The 19,846-nt window shown below is 37.5% G+C and overlaps 1 protein-coding gene across 3 annotated transcripts in view; it reads right to left on the bottom strand.

The window, feature by feature from the left end:
• Il15 (interleukin 15) overlaps positions 1-19,846 on the bottom strand; it is an 87,568-nt gene that overhangs the window by 12,095 nt on the left and 55,627 nt on the right. For all 3 annotated transcript variants that reach the window (XM_013522919.1, XM_005400860.2, XM_005400859.2), the window contains exons 3-4: positions 1,955-2,052; positions 9-93 (exon numbers count right to left, since the gene is read on the bottom strand). In XM_013522919.1, the coding sequence (XP_013378373.1) occupies positions 9-93; positions 1,955-2,052 (183 nt within the window). The remainder of the gene's footprint in view (positions 1-8; positions 94-1,954; positions 2,053-19,846) is intronic.

Genomic DNA, 19,846 nt, shown 5'->3' on the forward strand with positions numbered 1-19,846 from the left:
GTACTTACTTGAATAAGATTTTCAATTCTTTTCAAGTCATGTATTACATCATGCCAGCTGGCTTCTGTCTTAGGAAGAGCTGCACTGATACAGCTGAAAGAAAACCACAGAACAAATCACATGGACTGTGCATAAGTAATACTGTTTTGTTGAATACCATAAGCAGAGAAATCAAGAGTTTTTTTATTTTGATGATTAAAAAGGTCAGTGTTATTCTTGCCTCTCAGAATTGAACAGCTTTATAGATGAGTATAAACATCAGGTTAACCTGGAGATTGACTAACCTCATGGATTAGAGAAAAGCCTAATTACAGGCATAATTTATAAGTAACCCAGTGCCATTTATCACATGAAACAGAAACAATGCCAGATGTGTGGCAGTAATCATTAAATGTTTTCAATGTATTATGTGTTTTCTTTAAATAGAACTTCCATCAGATATTCAGGCCTAATAAATAGATGTGGATCTTACAATAAGCCACAATCACTTTCATGCAATGACTGCGGCAGAAAATGTTTCTTGGGCGTAGCTACAATGCACCTCCTTTGTTTTGTGGTACTCATCCTATCTCCATGCTTGCAGCAATTTTCTTCACACACATAATAAACTTCAGCTAAATCCAAGCTAAGTGGTCATATACTTACTTTGGTAGAAACTGAAATTTAATATCCAGACAAGACATGAACAGTGACCAAGTGGCTGTAAAATGATTCCTAGGGCTTCAGGAAAAGTACTCATTTCCTGATGATTCTCACACAGAAGTATGATAGTCAATGCTAATCTGTACTATACGGCAGATGTCCCTGCATACAGCAATGGCTCCCCCATACTGTGAAGGGAATAGTAGAGGAAAAGTGAATGGGGAGACAGATTATATAACAAGAGTTTAGGTGCTTTGGATCAGTTTGGTGCAGTATATTAGCTGTATCTAAGAAAGAAGAAAAAAGTTCATAGGATTGGAAAAATGTGAGTGCTTCTCAGAAGGAAAAACAAAGGGCTAACTAAACAGAGAAGTGTCTTAAACTGAATGGGGATAGAGATCAAGCAATAAGAAAGGTCAGCATGAGGGCCCGACACAAGCAATTTCTAAATATCTACTTCTTACTGCTGTGAGAACATGAAGGATACCACTAAGTGATGTATTTTCAAGTTTAGTTAGCTATCAAGAGGCCCAATTTATTTGAGTGATAGACTACTCCTTTGTGGTATTACTAAGACAGAAAAAAGTTCACCACACTTCTCCTAGATGTCCATAATCTGCCCCTCTTGTTACAGCAGAAGATTCCCGTCTGTCCCAAACATTCCACAAGAGACACCAATCACCAGTGAGAACAAATCAGAGTTTAATTTGAGGCTAGCCACCCTCACTTCCTTTGCCAATCTGGAAGCAGGGGCCCATGGCTAACTTTGTTTCCCCTTATATACATTTTGGTTTCCATTGACAACAGATTGGGGTGTTACATTCTCTGACCCCGGTGGGCATATGGTGTTTCTCTCATCCTGTTGGTCCCCAGGTCAGTTGCGGTCGCATGTCAAACCATGATAGATGTCATCCCCCTCCCCCATTATCTCCTTTTTTTACAACCTATGCATTCCTTTAGGGTTACAATGTTTACCTAGGGCCAGGAGATGGCACTACCCAGGCGGGGTCACGGAGGGTCACCTAGGCCTAGGCGCCCCCTTATCTTGGGGAGACATTCCTGGGCAGTGTTGATCTGGGAAATTAGCTCTTGCACTGTCCCGGGAGGCTTCCCGAGGCACCATGCAGGATTTTTCCAAACTATTTTATCTAAAATAGTATGCTAAGATTCATTGCCCCCTACACTATGGTACTGCAAACACTGGGTACCTACAGACATGAACCTGAACCTATATCAGTTTCACAGAAAAGATATCAAGAAAAACCACCATCCCCACTGAAATGATGATACTTATGTTCAAAGATGACAATACCCCCAAACAAAGACGTGAATGCCAGCCTCAGTTAATAAATGACTGTTTAGAAGAAAACACAGGTAGCACTGGAAGGAAGTACTCCTCAAAGATGGTTTCTGAAAAATAGAATCATAGACAAGATGGTAAAATATTTTTAGTTCAAAAGTCAGAGGTAAAATAACATTTTATGATGTTTTTAGAAAGGAAAATTTACTATCATTTCACAATTAGACATGATAAATGAAAAATAATACACATAAAAGTAATCTTTGTTTGCTTTTCACCCGGCTGCTAATTTATTTTTCTATGTATGATTCTTTAGTTAATATTTTTTCCAGATAAATGCCAATGACAATAATTTAACAGTGCATATGTATTAGCAATTTACATGTATGCTAATGCCAGCCCTTAATATTTTCTATTATCTTTGAAATTCTCTCATCCTTCTATTTTAATATGCTAACACATTTTATACAGCATAGATAAATAATATTCATTAAAGCATGCATCAATATCAAAATTAATAATATTAATATAATTTGGAGAAAACTGGATAAAAATAGAACCAAGTAAAGATGCACTATCCTAAAAGCCATTCATGTCATACATTTTCTTGGTGATTTAGGAAAATCACTTATCTTAGAAATTCCCAATGTTTTGACTTGTACCTGGCTATTTTGTGTTATCGAACTTCTATAGTTTAAGAAAGCAGTATTAGCTCCCACTTCAACTATTAAGAATCTATGCTGTCCTCTGAGCAGATAAAGGATACCTAAATTCTGTTCTCATGGGCTACACAATGTACTGTGTAATATGTTGGCATTCAAAGAACAAATGGATTGAGATTAGTGAAATAACGCATTTATGATACCATAAAGAGCACAGCAAGATCGTTGATCTCATTTTTAAAACAATATTTCATTTAGTTTCAAAGTAAAGGTAGTTCTTAAGAGAACAGACATGTGCAACATCCAGAAATTTTTAGAGAAGAATCACATAACTTGCTACGAAGTATGAAATTCAAGTGACCTTTTCAAGAAAAGCCCATATTCTACTTTCCTCTTTTGTTTCTTACCAAAATTCTCATTACTCAAGGCCAGGATAAATACTTAAGTATCGAAGGAAAGCTGGCTAAGACAATGGGTTTCCATTAACCAGCCATGTAGAACACCTCCTACAACACAATTCGGGGTAAAAGAGGACCCGTGAAAAATCACCAGTGGATTGGGAGATGGAGAAGCAGCGGTCACTGACACTTATGAACACCTACTTTTTAACGGGCACTATATTAGTTCCTTAATATATATAGCACATTTAATCCTCATGACAGTCCTGTAAAATTAGCAGCACTTGGGCCAGCTGCCTGGCTGCACAACAAGAATATAACAACCATGACTTGAGACCAGGTTTGTCTAAATACAAAAACCAAAAAAGGTTTCTATTATATTATACCTGAATGGGTAAATTCCAGAGCCATATTACTGAAAAGTGTATGAATCCAAATTCTTGACTCATATAACTGTTGACTGACAACCTAACTTACATCAGCAACAGTTGCTTCTTTTTTTAATCAGCAAATGTTTGCAGTACATAATGATTACGTTTGCAAGGGAGAGTTGGTACATGGACCCAATACAGCTTACTTCTCAGCCCCTCCCATCCCATCCATACCTGCTCCTTCCACTCTTGGTCCCCTGCCTCATTTGCAAAAACTCAGTTTTAATTTCTTTTAATTCTCTTTGTTCCCAACCCCTTCCCCTGCCTCCTTCCTGTCTCTCTCCTTCTCTATTCTACTATCCATTTGAAAAACATTTCTCTACTTCCTATTTATCTATCTATAACCATACATATCCATATACATATATGTATATATATGCACACACATACACTTATATGTGTATACACTATGCGCACACACACATACACATATATACACCTGTATATGTATACACCATGTATGCACACACACACACACAACTTTTTTTTTGTAGTTTTGAGCCTTGAGCTCGCTTGGTAGCCCAGGCTGCTCTCCAACTCAGAGGGATCCTTCTGCCTCAGCCTTCTGAGTGCTGGGATTACAAGCATGTGCCACCATGCTTGTCCAATAAGATATATTAATTGTCTGTCCAATAAGAATTTTTCCCCACATGAATATATAAAAATCTAATCCTCCTGTTATAGATAATGTAAATTATGGTTTCTATCTGCATGTCCCTCAGAGCCTCATGAGCTCATAGATGGGGAGGAGACTGGAGGCTGGGGGCAAGATCCTTATCACTGGATCAGTCCACTGATTTACAGGAAATGTGATGTAAGAGGCGGAGCCTGGTGAGAGAAGGTGGTCCCTAGGGCGTGGCCTGCAAGTGTCTATCTTCCTCTCTCCTCCCTCAATTCGTCTCTGCTTCCTGCCACCTCACCAGGAGCTGTTTCTCCTCTGTGACTCTGCCCTGAAACCTCAACACACTGCAAGCTGAAATCAATCTTTCTTCCTTTAAATTGTAAGAGTTGGGTATTGTGTCTCATGAAGGAAAAAAATAACTAAGATATAACCAATTGGGTAATTTAATCTAATGAAATCACATTCCTTGTTACTCTCTTCTTGCAATTATTCTCTTTGTCCATATTACTTTAGTGCTTCAGATTTCAAAGCCTTTTAAATTCCTATGTCCTTTTTAAGTTAGAGGACATCAAACTGCATGGGTCCACAAATATACTATTTATTGACTTGGGACTGAATAACACTAATGGTGAGTTTTTAAAAGTGTGGTACTGGGGATTGAACCCAGGGTCTTGCACTCTATCAGTCAAGCACTCTACCATCGACCCAGCCTTTTTAGTTTTTGTCTTGAAACAGTGTCCCACTAAATTGCCAGGTCAGGCAAGAATACAAGAAATTTCGCCAACTCTGTGGTTAAGAAGTTTGGTTAAAATGAGTCCTTGGGACTCATCACTGCAAAAAATTAAAAGTTGATCCTCTGAGAATTTAAGAACAGGTCACTGAAACCACTCTGATGTGCAATAAAACTGAAGTCCGTTTACGTACATTCTCTCATTGGACTGAAAAGATACCTTGCTATCACGTGGATGTGAAATGTGCCCCACAAGCCTATGTGTCAAAGGCATACTTCCCAAGGTGGCTCTACTGGAAGAAGGAGGAAGCTTGAAGCCTAGTGAGAGGGCTTCTAGGGATGGGGGTCCTCGGAAGGGATTGTGGGACTTTTTTACTCCAGGCCATAAGATGAGCAGTTTTGGTCTGCCGCATCCTTCAGGCACTGTGTGCCTCCCCATCATAGGCTCCAAAACAACGGGGACAAGCAATCAAAGGTTTAAACTTACGCCCAAAGTGTAAGCCAAAACAAACCCTTTCTCTTTATAAATTGATTACAGTATTTGTTATAGAAGCAGAAGGCTGATTAATACCAATTAGAATGAAATGGCTGAAACCAATTTAATTCCCTTCCTTGAATATAAATAGAATGCTAAATATACATCAGTCATCTACTGAAAAAGTTTCAATTTCCTTTCTGTTATCTTTTTGGAGAAACATGTGAGCAGTATGTGTGTGTGTGTGTGTGTGTGTGTGTGTGTGTGTGTGTGTTTCACCAAAAAAAAGGAAAACATTTGTTATGCCATTGAATACAGTGCTCATGTTGAGAACATTTCCACTGAATACAGAGCTCATGTTGAGAACATTTAGCTGCATTTAACTGTTTGCAACACACCTGATGATTTAAAATCAAAACCACCTTGACAGGCTTCAGTCTTCCACTGTTTCATAAAATTCACATTATAGTGTTATTACATTATAAGGACACACTGTTGTTTTAAAGGTTCAAGTGAAATTGAGACCCAATAATTTTTAAGCAAACATTTTATATCTTACTGCTTTTGAATAGTTCTTTTTCTTAATTTTGGTACTGAGAATCAAACTCAGGGCCTCGCACTTCCCAGGCAGGTACTGTGAAACTGAACTACATTCCTGGTCCTATATCTTACTGTTTTTATAGAATGAGTAAACACACTAAGGCAGTACTTAGACATGCAACTTGTTTGAACTGCCTGAATATTCTAGAAATAAGCAAGATATTTAGAATCCTTTAATATTTCCAGTTAATGCCATTTGTATCAGTTACTCAGGACCTTGCACTTGCCAGGCAGGTGCTGTGCTGTTTAGCTACATCCCCAGACCCCCATGAGCAGGGTTTAATCCTTTCCTACTCATGGTGAATGACCTCGGTATGACCTCACTGTTAGCATCCCTGCCTTGCCCATCTGTCATCTGAATGCCTTGATCCAAGAACACAAGAGAGGAAATCCTAACCCTACACTCAAGGACTGAGTCCCATCAGGATGACACAGCCCAGTGGGTACATCATGAAAAGGGGACAAATCAATACAGTCAGGCAGTCATGACAGTTTTATTCAGCAGTGACTTGTGAAAATATCTAAGACATGCTGCATTCGATTCCAATGGTGTAGTTCCTTCCAGTGAGGAAATAAAATCCAACATTCTTACTATTTTTATGTCCTTGTTTGTCTAGTCACACATTTAAAATTAATAGGTTTACTAACAAAAAAGTTACACATATTGATTCACTGGAAAAAAATTTCAGTCATTCACCCAAAAAAATAGGAAGGCAAGTCAAGATCTAGTATAATGCAAAAAATAGAAGAAAGCATTACTGTCTTTTGTTTTGTTTTGGTTTTTGTTTTTCTTCCAGTACCAGGAATAGAACTCACAACCTTGCACTTGCCAGGCAGGCACTTTGCCACTGAGCTAAATCCCCAGCCCCAAAGCATTACTGTCTTTGATGCATTTAGTACACAGGTACTGAGCACTTGCTAGGGGTAGGCATTCTATACTACCTTGGGACACACAAATAACTGCAAGAGACAAAGGACTGTGATTTCAGGCAGGAAGACAGACCATATACAACATACACAAGTAAGTCAATTGTATATTTAATTATATAGTGACAAATGATATAGGAAACAGGATATACAATACAAGGTAAGAGACAGGAGGTTGTAATTTTGAGTACAGCGGCCAGGGTGTAAGCTCTCTAGCATTGCTCAAATTTCCTCAAATAATTAGGACAAAAGTCATGAACAGAGGCTGAGGAAGGAAGAAGGTGTCAGGAGCTGGAAGAAGTGGACTGCATGAATTAGCCATGGAGGCACCTGGGAGAATGGGTACATGTAAGTTTTGTTTTGTTTTGTTTTTTTGTTTTTTGTTTTTTGTTTTTCTTCCAGTACCAGGAATCGAACTCATGACCTTGCACTTGCCAGGTAGGCGCTTTTGCCACTGAGCTAAATCCCCAGCCCCACATGTAAGTTTTGTATGAGAACCAGACCTGTTGGAAGATATAGTCATGAGCAGTCAGACAGTGGATTCAGTCGGTGTGTGTTTTCTCCAGCCACAGTCAGCTGGAAGGGAGTGGATAGAGAACTGGGCTTAACCCCGCAATGCAGGTCCAGCAAGTGCAAACAACATAGGGGCATGAGGGGCTGGGGATTTAGCTCAGCGGCAAAGCGCCTGCCTGGCAAGCGTAAGGTCGTGAGTTCAGTTCCCGGTACCGGAGAAAAACCAAAAAAAAAAAAAAAGATAGGGGCATGATGCTCAACTCCATGTAAGGGAGTATGGGCAGATCTGTCCAGGAAACTGTATGTCCTTATTAGAGGACTTCACGGAGGAACTGTTAGATGAGCCAGGCTTAAAGAATGGATAGATTTTAAGCCTAAGTATAAGGACAGAGATAGCATCTAACTGGAGAGAAGAGCTAGAGTAAGGACATGTACGAACATGTGTAGGGTGCTCGCAGATAACAGAGACTCCCTTTCATAATGGTGTTAAAGTAGTGATACATTTGAGGGGGAAAAACTGTCACCACATAAAAAGCAGAAAGTAGTAAACATTTTCTATAAGGGGCCAGATAATAACTGTTTCAGCCTTTGCAAGTCTTTGGTCTTTATCATAATTACTAAATTCAGCCAGTATCCTGGGAAAGCAGCCATAAACAAAACATAGATGAATGGGTTTGGCTGTGTTCCAATAAAATTTTGTCAAAGCAGGCGGTGGTGCTGGCGTCTCTGGCTCCTAAACTATCAGTTTTGATAAATAAACAGTGGCTTGGTTGATGAACTCTGACTCCTATAGATCTCTTCATCAGGCCTAATTTCAGCACAGCTGAGAAAGTAATACTTTAAACAGCTCACATCTTTCTGGGATTCCTCACAATTTCCCTGGCACCTTTTCAGTAATTGCTTTCAAGATCTTTTCAGTTGACCCCGGGATGAATTTTTGAAATAAGAAACCTCCTCAAACACAATCTATGTTCAGTATTAAGACTAAGCAATAAACCTATTCTAAACTATGGGACTGGAAGTTACCACTAAATTTTCAAAATTTAATTCACACAAAAGGGCTGCAGTTGGTATTTATTTCTCTTATAAGTCTCTACAGTTTATTAACGGGACCTTGTTGTGATGTGAGTGTGGCTTGTCCTTCAAATGCTCATGTGAAAGAAACTTGACCCCTAATGTGCCGGTATGAAGAGGTGGAGGAAGCTTAGAGAGGTGAGATCTAATGAGGTGGTGAGGTCATTGGGGTGCCACACTCACAAGGGATGAAAGGCATTCTTGAAGGACCCCAGGGGGTTCCTGTGATAAAAGAGCAAGTCTGGGGCCTGAATCCCTCCAACCTAATTTCCTCATGTGGTCTCTCCCTCTTGCATGTGCTCCCACCTTAATGCTGTCTGCCAAGAGGCGCTCACCTAAGGGCAAACTGATGCAGCCGCCAGATATTCAGTTTTCAGCCTTCAAATCTATGAGCTAAATAACCCTCTCTTCTTTATAAGTATCCAGCTTCAGATATTTTATTAGAGCAACAGAAAATTATTCGTTGTCCTGTAAGTCTCACATTTCCTCAAAACAACAGAAATAAATGACTGCTTAACATTTTTCATCTTTAGGAGCGTACCATTTTATATGACTAGTTATGCTCTTTTTAAAAACATACCATTTTATATAAAGGTCTATAACATACATATTTTTCAATGAAATCACTTTTAGTTTGAGAGAAGGCTTAAAACAAGATAAACTGCTTGATTATACTACTATGCTTCCAAAGCGAATCATAATCAATTTAAATATTATCTGACCTGCCAAAGACAGAGGCTGCAACAAGATTTAGATACCTGAATTGCCATCATTATCCCAAAAGGAATAATTAAACAAATGGTGTTATATGAAGTGAATTCTGTCTTAGTTATTTTCCTCTTGTTGCTGAGACAAAATACCCAACACCCAGAATTGAGGAAGGAAAGGTTTATTTAGCTTCTAGTTTATGGAGGTTTCAGTCCATACTCCGCTGGCTCCAAGCCAGAGTGGCACATGGCACAGGGCAACCACTCATGGCAGTGGAAGACAGCAAAAGCAGCAAGAGCAAAAGAGAAGAGTGGTGGCAAGTAGTCTCTTTCCCTCCCTTACATTGTATGCAAACTATCTGCCCCAGGGCGAGTGTAGCACTCACACCCATAATCCCAGCATTGGACTAAGGATCAATCCAAAACTGAGAGTAGAATACAGCCCCACGACCACATGAGGATTTGGGGGGATATGTAGACATAAACCATAACAAATGCACAAACACCTCAGGCAGTTTATCATCTTAGATAAGAAAGATGCAAATATATAGCAGAGGACATATTAGAATACATGCTCCTAACACTCTCTCAGCACAGTTTTATGAAGTGATATATTCATGTACTTTTTTGGTCATTTGCTACTAATATTTTGACAAACATGTTGTTAAGTGTTTTTCAAAAATTCTAGTTATTACAATTTTCTAGGGGCAAGTATAATGGGCAGCTTCTACAAAGTAGCCCAGCTGTGAGAGTGTACTGTCCAGGTACAAGCAACGGAATCTGTGCCTGTGTTTCCAAATGCACTTCGCTCAAATACTTACCAAGGGAGGAAAAATTCTCCCAGTTTGTGCTAGAGTGGGAAAAATGTTGGAAATTATGAGATAGGTTTAGGGATTATAATATAATGTATAAATGGAGTTCTAGAGCAACAGAACAAAGAAAATGGAAAAAAGATGAAATAATCAAAAAGGCATAAAAGAAAATTTCACAGTTAATGAAAAAACACACGTTTTCACATTGAGAAGCATAAGAGGAATAAATGAAAAACAAAGTAATTTTAAATTACATTTTCTAATTCCAAGATAAAGAAAAACATGCTAATGGCAAGGTAGGAAGAAAAGCCAAAAAGAATCTGATCGTGGTACTTACAAAAGAACTCATCTTCAGAGTTTTAAGGGAAAATGAGTTTGAATTTAGAAAGTAATTAGTATTTACAAAAGAAAGCAAACACCATTCTTTCACACCAGGTTTTGAAAATGTCTGTGAAATAACTATGTGAAAAGTAATTTCAGGACAATGAAAAAGTCATTTAAGCAAAGAACAGATATAGGAAAGAATGGCTACAGAATAAATAACAACTACATTTGGGTCTAATTAATGAGATTTTTTTAAAAGTACGTTGTTGTTTCACATCATTTTGTGAAAACATGAAATTCTTGTGGTTGGAAACCATGTTTAATGCAGCACTTCAGTATCTAACACCATGCTAATAAGAACATGCTACATCTTTTTAGATTTAATGTCACTGTCCCCATTCTCATAGCCTTTTAGCTTAACTTGCTTCTCTACCCAGGAGTTGGTGCAGTCAGCCGCTGTACTGTCATTCTAGGTAGCATGGTAAATTTCCAACACATTTCATCCATTACATTCATTGTGCCAATTTTAAATTCTAACCTGTTAAGTATTTCTGGGAACAGAATGTTCATGCAACATCTAAAATTTAAAAAGTCTTTAATTCTTTCAGGAAGATATCAAGAAGGTGAATAGCTAGATCAAATGGAACCTCTAGTTTTAGTTTTCTGAAAAATCACCACACTGATTTCCACAGTGGTTGCACCAGTCTACATTCCCACCAGTAGTGGAGAAGGGTTCCTTCCTCCCCACAGCTCCACCAGCATTTATTATTGGTTGATTTCTTGATAATAGCTATTCTTTCTGGGGTGAGATGGAGTCTCGGCATTGTTTTAATTTGCATCTCTCAAATGAACAGTGATACTGAACTTTTTTCACATATTTATTTGCCATTGTACTTCTTCATCTGGGAAGTGTCTATTCATTTTAGAGGCCCATGTTTGGATTGGGTCTTTAAATTTAGAAGGTATGGTTTCTTTATTTCTTTATATGTGCTAAATACTAGTCTTTTGATGAACAGCTGGCAAATTTTTTCCCACTCTGTGGGTTGTCTCCTCACTCTGCTGATGATTTCTCTTACTCTGTAAAAGCTTTTTAATAGGTGAAATCCCAGTTGCTGAGTCTTTGTAATATTTACCATGTGATCAGGATTTTGTCCATAAAGTCCTACCTACACCTATGTCTTCAAGAGTTCTGCCTATTCACTCTTTCAACAGATTCAGTATTTGTGTTTTAATATTTAGATGTTTCATCCATTTTTATTTTATTTAAGTGCATGATGAGAGTAATGGGTCTAGTTTTAATCTTTGGCATGTGTAAAGTGAATTTTCAGCACCATGTATTAAAGAGGCTATCTTTCTTTCAGTGAAGGTATTTGGCCCCTTTGTCAAAGATAAGGTGGCTGAGTGTGTTTGGACTTGCTTCTCTTCTAATCTGTTCCACTGATCCTACTACAGTGATGTATGCACACCCATGTTTATAGCAACACAGTTTGTAATGACAAAATCTTGGAAAGAATTCAAATGTCTATCAACCAATGAATGGATAAAGATGTGGGTTTTTTCTACAATGGAGTGCTACTCAGCTAAAGAACAATAAACTGGAGACATCTCTAGGTAAATGGATGCATTTTGAGGCCATACTCTTAGCTCAAATGATTTGGGCACATGTGCAAGTATTGCATTGCTTTTCTGGTGTGAGAAATGTGAAGTGTAAATAAGAACCAAAATAGATCATTAATATTGTGAAAAAGGAAGAAAATGTTCAAATGGGAAGGGGAACTAGGAAGAGGAAGGGGGGAAAAGAGGGAAGGAAAAAGAAAAAGAACAAGAAAAGAATGAAAAGTGGAAGCAAAGCTTTTATAAATACGGAGAAGAGGGTTTGAAGGGAGGGGAAAGGAATGGGAAAAATAATCAAGATATATCATGTACAGATAGAAATTCCCTATGATGAATGTGATTGCTATGTTTATCTAAAATGTTATCTAAAATAAATTAATTAATTAAAAATTACAAAAGTCTAAAGTCTGTTTTACTATGTGGTCACAAATCAATATTATCCATAATATTGAACCATTAAGTTCAGTAATACTGAATTATACTAATTTAGTAATACTATATTACCAATCTGTATCCTGATAATTATTTCTTACTGTCTCTGACCTCCTTGACCACACCTTTAAATCAAGTTGATTGAGGTGTAATTTCAATATAATAATGGCACATATTTTATGCAAATTGCAGACATTGTTCTGACAGTTGGATAGACTCATGAAATCATCAGCAAAGACATGATATAGGACATATTTATAATCATAAAATTTTTTCTCAGATCCTTTGCAATCACTGCATCCTCAACCCCAATGCTAGGCAATTATTAATTTAACCATGTACTTTCTTATGCAGCAATGCAGGAAATCGTGGTAAATCTCCATGGGAGAAATGATCTAGAACAAGGAAAAAGAGGAAGCAAACCCATTCTATGATTATTATTTTATTTGAGCTACTTGAAACATATTCATACTAATTAACTGAAAAAGACAAGAGAAAATTTAACCATGGGGGAAAAGATCCCAAGTCAGATATATTCATGGGGAAGGAAAATGAAATGAAGAAAACTTTAGCAATCTAAAAGAAAGTGGTAGTGGTGTTGGTGTTGGCAGAGAAAAGAAGAAAATCCCATAAAGAAAGTACAGGAAAAATATACACACATAAAAATAATGCGACAGTAAGAAACCCAAACACACTAAGAATCATCTACTTATGCTGTTATTGCTTGTGTCTAGATGTCCCCCCAGAGCCTCCTGTGGTCATAGGTGGGGCTTTTCAGAAGTGGCTGGATCTGGAGTGTGTGATGCTGGAATTCATTCATGGTGCAATGCTAACCCCAGGGGCAATAGGATTAAAGGTGTAAGTGCTACCTGTCCTGAGTAGTCTGGATAAGATCAAAGGGCAGAAAGATGCTATTAAAGTTCCTTGCTTCCTTGCTTGCTTTTGCATTCTTCTGTTTGCCATCAACTAGTTTTACTCCGTGATGCCCCTCTGCCAAGGCTTGGAGCCAGCCAATTATAGACTGAAACATCTACAAACTGCGTGCTAAATAAATCTTTCCCCCTTCAACTTTGGGTTGTAAGTATTTTTTCTAATATTATATTTTTTTTTTGTCTTTTTTTTTTTTTGAGACAGGGTCTCCCTATGCAGTTCAGGCTGGCCTTGAGCTCACTTTGTAGCCCAGGCTGGTCTTGAACTCACAATAAGCCTCCTGCCTCAGCCTCCCGAGTGCTGGGATTACAGGCATGCACCACCACACCTGGCTGGTATTTTGTCTCAGAAATGAGAGAAAAGTAACTAAAACACATGCAAAGATATTATAAACACTGGATCTGGTTCCAAGAAGCAAAGATTGACTTGAGAACTACAGAAGTAGGCAGATATATTTTAAAGGTTGATAAGAAATAATGTAAAAAGATTTAAAATTTAAAAACAAAAAGAGAATTTTAATTAAATGTGACTGTGGAAATAATAATATTATAATAGAATTCAGGTGAAAAGTAGTAAATAATACCAAGGTTAATGCATATAAAAAAGTTAAAAACTTCTGAAGAAACAGAACACTTATGAACATGCATGCACCTAACAACATAGTTTCAAATGATTTGGAGAAAAGTTAATAGAAAAAAAAATTATGATAAATTTTATTCTTTCAGAAATTTAAATGTACACAATTGTTAGGCTTCACATTCTTATGCCTATAAAGGAGCTCTCCAAGAAAGAAAAAAGAAATCTTATTTAGAAGATTTATCAATTATTGTTTTATAAATACCTCACCATGCAGATTACAAAATACCAGTGTTTTAAAAGCTAGCTTATAAATTTCCAGATTATTTAACTATTGTCTCTAAGGAGCCAGTTAAAGATGGGTCCATTATACTGCTGCTTAGGGTACAATTTTAAAATACACAAACAATGTTTTCATGTAGTACCTAAGTATACTAGATGTTAGTAGATAAAACTCTATCTTAAGAGACAGGAAATTAAAGTTTCAAACAGAAAAACCTGAAATACTGCATAGTTTCTCTTATGCAAGAAACCCAAAATATAGGTAAATTAAAGAGCAAAATAAAAGATAGATAATAGGAAACATAGAGGTAGATCTCTGGCGAATGGGAAGGAACCAAGAGATGGAGGGAAGCAGAGAAAGGGAAGGAGAAGGAGATGAAAAACATGAACTGAAATGTGTTAGTGCATACACCAACTCCCCACTAGGAACGTAATCATTGTGTACTGCACACTTCAACTAACAAAAACAAAAATTAAATAACGAAGAGTAGACCAGAACTCAGGCAGAGCAAAGATTACGTGAGGACAAAAAGTGAAGATCTCACTTGGAAGCCAAGGGGACAGGCAGCTCCAGAAGAAGCAAGACCTGCCAACAACTTAATCCTGGACTCCTGTGTCCAGAATTGTGAGAAAATATATTGTACAAACTACCCAGCCTATTGCACTATTATGGGAGCTCTAGAAAACTGACACATAAATACTGGACTGTGATGACCGTTTCAGGGATGTGTACAAATGTCGAAACTCATCAGATTATACAATTTCAATATATGTAGTTCACTGTATGCCAATTAGTCTCAATAGAGCTGGGCTTTCTTTTTAAAGTATAGTAAACACATAGAGCACTCATACAATGATATTTAGGATCTTGACCTAAAGTGTTTATATCCAAGACCTAATAGCCTTAAAAATTACAAAAATCTTAAATCATATCTGGTATATTACATTAGTGTAAATCAATAATATCAGTAAATATATTGAAGTATTAAATGGAATCACATTAAATTATAATAATTTTGTAATTATTCCACAAATTACTAGTAAAAGAATAGCAAATAAGTATATATCTAGTTTTAAATGTAAAATGATCTTTTTTATATAATCCTTGGATAAAAAGGAAGTCCCTATGGCAATTATACTTAATTAAAATACCGATGGAATCTGGCAAAAGCATAATTATGTAGAATTTTATAGCTGTACATACCAGATACATTAATTTGAACTATTTTTTATGCATTAATCTCAGGGATATACAAGTGCAAAAAACACAAAGAAAATATAATAAACTATTAATAAAGAGGTGAACAATTTGTGATACAGAAAAAACTGACCTAGAAAATCAGTTATGATTCTTTGAAAGCAAATATCAAAACTAAAAAGGAAATTCTCAAATTATACATATTAAAAATACCAAATTGCTTTTTGCATAATTTTTTATCAATTCCATGTTCATGCAAATCAATTTGAACATTCACTCTTTAAGACAATATATATTATTAAAACAAACCCAAAACTATGAAGAAAATCTGATTACAACAAAGACCACAAAATGAGCCAAAGGGCTGGTGAAATATATATAATAAAACAAATCTCTGAATAATTTACGGAAGTTTTTCTCAAACATTAGAGAAATGTAAAGCTCATTATGATTATATAGAACTGTATTAATTCAGGACCAAAATCTGCTAATAAAAGCATGAACCATGGAGATATTAATAACAAGTAAGAGATGCATTAACTAATGCAAAAAAAATCAAGAAGTCAACAGATCTTACCCACTTCTGCTCAGCAGACATTTACTGAATATCTCATGTGCTCCCAGAGTTAGGCTTACAAAGGCAAATTACTACAGTTCCTGTCCTTTAGGACATTGTGGATACATAACACAAACTTTCATTATAATATTATAGGATTTTTGGGTGAAAAAAATCCTAGAAGAGATGATAAAAATAAATTACCTTAGCAAATGAATGCATCTAGTTAGGCTAAGAAAGAAACAAGGGCTGTCCAAGCAGGGAGAAAATAATGGGTACAGAGACCCATTAATATCAATGATACGAAGCACACCAGCAGACTCCCAGCGGTTCAGTTCTACTCCAGGCGTTCAGTCCTCACAGAGTCAGAGGAGGAAGTGGTCATGGTGCTGTAAATGAGAAACTGGAGTAGGTCATGGAGATCCCTGAGTGATAGGAAAAGCGCTGGTCCTTGTGCTCATGAGTGTCCTGACATGATAAGATCTGCATTTGGTAAAGATCATCTTAAACAATGCACACAGGATAGATTTAAAGGAAGCAAGACTCAAGGTAGGAAAAGGATGAATCAGTCACTACAGAATCTGGCCTGAAGAAGTAGCAATAAGGATGGAGGCTGTTTCAGAGGTAGAGTATGTCCTTAGCACGCTTGATGCCCTGGGTTCAATCAGGAACAGCAGAACAAGAAGGGGGAGGGAGTGGAGAGAAATGGAAGGAGGGTGGCAAGGGGAAGGAGAAGAGGAAGAGGAAGAAGAGGAGGTGGAGGAGAGTAGAAAACAGAGAGAACTGGTTGGAGTAACACTTCACAAGAAAATTAATACATCTTGTTGGCTATCTGGATATCAGTGTGAAGGAGGAGAAAGACTCTAATGTGACTAACAGTTTTTATAGCCTGAAATATCAAGATACTAGTGCCATTACATTGAACATGAAACTTAGACTGGTTTGAGGAAAGATGACTCACTTATTATTGAATATGTTATATGGGAGCCCAGCAGGATACCAAAGCGGAGGTTTAGTAAGACAGATGAATGCATAACTCACTCAAGAGACAGCAGGACAACAGGTACAATGTCTGGGCCTAAAAGCCCATATTCAGGTGAGACCAAACCAGGAGACCAGGTAAAGAGAAAACTGCAACAGAAATCTTTAACCTTTGTTGAGATAATGGCTTCAATAAAAGGTTTCTAATTGCTTCAGGTTATGAGTCACAGTGGGCATGACCACACAGCAAACGCGGCATTCTCCTGTACTCTGAGAGTGCATTTTCTCAAATGTAAGAGAACCACATTTTTTCATTTTCTAAAATTGGGTCCCATATTCTACATGATCATTGTCATCTTCAGAAAATAAATAAACAAACAAACAAATAAATAAGCAACTGCACTTTTTTTTTCAGTACTAGGGGATGAACCCAGGACTTTTGTGCTGAAGTACATCTCTAGCCTATTTATTTATTTAATTTTGAGGCTCTTGCTAAATCGCCAAGTTTCCCAAGCTCGACTCTAACTTGTGATCCTCCTGCATCAGCCTCCAAGAATGCAACAATTACAGGCATGCACAAACACAAAAGCTATTATTAAAAAGATTGTGCTTTAAAATTTGATGGTGTGTCAGGTCTCCAAGATAGATTTATGTACATGGTGTGTACTGGGACATGTCTTTAGGATAACTGCATGCAGGAAGGGGAGATGGTTAAATCAGGAAGAGGGAAGAGAAGTCAGGTCACTCTGTAATCAGGAGTTAGACTTTGTGAAATCTTGAAGCTTGGATGGTAGACCACAAGAGTTGTACCAAGTTGGGAGAACCACATCAAGGAGTTCATAAACAACCTCACTCCCACCATGAGCACTGGATGAAGACTGTGGAGTATTGAGGGAGGGTGACTTTGGACAAGCTGAGGTTATCTTGTACAGAACTAGCACTTGAAATGACAAATTCTATATTCCAGAGGAAGAAGGAATGCTCTTCTGTGGAAGAGCATCTGCTACACAAAATATTTAAGAACCAAGGAAATAGGCCTGTTTATCTCAATAGAATTTGATCTTTAATCTGATCATGAAACACTAAAAAATTGCACATTAAAACATTTGCTCATCGGGCATGGTGACGCACGCCTCTAATCCCAGCACTCAGGAGGCTGAGGCAGGAGGATCCTTGCGAGTTCAAGACCAACCTGGTTTACAAACTGAGCTCAAGGCCAGCCTGAACTGCATAGTGAGACTCTGTCTCAAAAAACACAAACAAACAATAAATAAATAAAAAATAAGTAAATAAAACATTTGCTCTGCCACAACCAATTTCAAAGGCCGTGTTTGTGAAAGTCTGGGTTATCTGGAATCCTATCCTGTTTTGAATTAGGCAGAGAAAGACAATTATTCCTGAAAATACAAAAAAAAAGTGTACAAATCAAAAAAAAGAACGACTAAAAATTGACTAAAAAGTGACTCAAAAATTATTCTGCAATAAAAGAATAAAGTGGGAAGGGTTCACTCACTGAGCACACAGAATCAAGTAGATTTCCCAGGCAAGAACTGGAATTTATGCACCAGCACCCTGCTCCTGCATTGCCTGTGGAGTGCCAGAGATCAGGTCTCTAGCAGAAGCTTGGAGGGTAGTGGCTGCCAGGTGCTCATATTTTACCTCATAAAAATCATCTTGCTTTTGTAGCAGGTACTGCTGGCAGGGAGGCTACCAGCATTTCTTTCAGTCTGTCTACCCTCAAATGACAGGTAACCTCCAGGGTACCTCAGAGAGACTAGACCTGACTTGTAAGCCTACAGAGGTAAATACATGGCTTCGAGTTCATTATGTCTCAGGCTTTGGGCTACTTTCCACTTCTGTCCGCCATCTATCACACCAACACCTTCCCAGAGGGTAAAGGTGGTGTCCAGTGCTGCCGAGGGACCAGCCTGTCTGGGACCATGGCAAGTGAGACACAAAAGCCAGACTTCCGCATGGTTTCCTTCCCTCTACTTGGTGACAGCAAGAGCAGCAGGCTATGGAAGTAGTTAGAAAGGTAACATTTTGGTAACACATTATGGAAGTGAGTGAGTATTTCCTATCATTGTTAAAATTTTCCATTGACTTTGCTAGAGAAAAGCATGAATTTTCTTATAATTCCTCCATAGGAAACACTAAAATTCATTGATAGATGAAAGTGCAAATATGAGCAATGCATCTAAATATTTGTACAAAAGGAAGAATCTTAAAGGTGAGTCAGAGTCTTAATCATAATACTGTTTTGCTACTAGTATTTTTTTTAATATCTGTAACCTGTGATTTCTTTCCCCACTCTAAAGAAATACCTAAAATGTGTTCCAGTTAACTAATTATGCTATCCTAATTGCGATTCTTTTCCTGAAAAGGGCTTCCTCCTACTTTCCAGTCAGTGGCAGCTTGTAGGTTTTCTCGCAATATGATGGTGTTATTTTTGCTTGTCAATAATAGCTTAGAATAACCTCCTTCTCATGGAATGTTCCAGTTACCTAATTATGCAATCCTAATTTGTTATTCTTTTTCTTAAAGAGCCCAAACACAGTGAGGTTCCATGAATTTGAAGCCTCCCCTTGCTTGTGGCATGCCGGCTGCTCTTACAAAGAGCCAAGAGAAGACACACATCCGGCGTCATAAATCCCTGCCTGCTCTTGTCTTATACTATTTCACTATGTCTCTTTAAAAACAAGATGGACATAATCACTGCCACTTGTGGGTTGTTTTCTAGTGGTCATAAACATTCAGCTACAAATACTATACTAATTGCTTATGACTACACATGCAATAGCAATTCATGCTTAGGAGAGGACAGCCCTTGAAACATATAAAATACTCAACACATGTTTGTTGAGTGGTTATGAATATATGGATAAGGAAGTAATACTGAATAACTTCTGCTATAAATAGGGAAGGCTTGTTTGATTTGGATGCGAGTTAGGTTAGTTCTTTTAAGTAGATAAACTTTCAAATGGAAGAAGGAGGTTATTTCAAACTAAAACAGACACATAAAGACAATACCATTATATTATGAGGAAACCTAACAGCTGC

Source organism: Chinchilla lanigera, unplaced genomic scaffold (assembly GCF_000276665.1).
Source record: "Chinchilla lanigera isolate Chin_1 unplaced genomic scaffold, ChiLan1.0 scaffold00070, whole genome shotgun sequence".
In the NCBI taxonomy this organism is placed as follows: domain Eukaryota; kingdom Metazoa; phylum Chordata; class Mammalia; order Rodentia; family Chinchillidae; genus Chinchilla; species Chinchilla lanigera.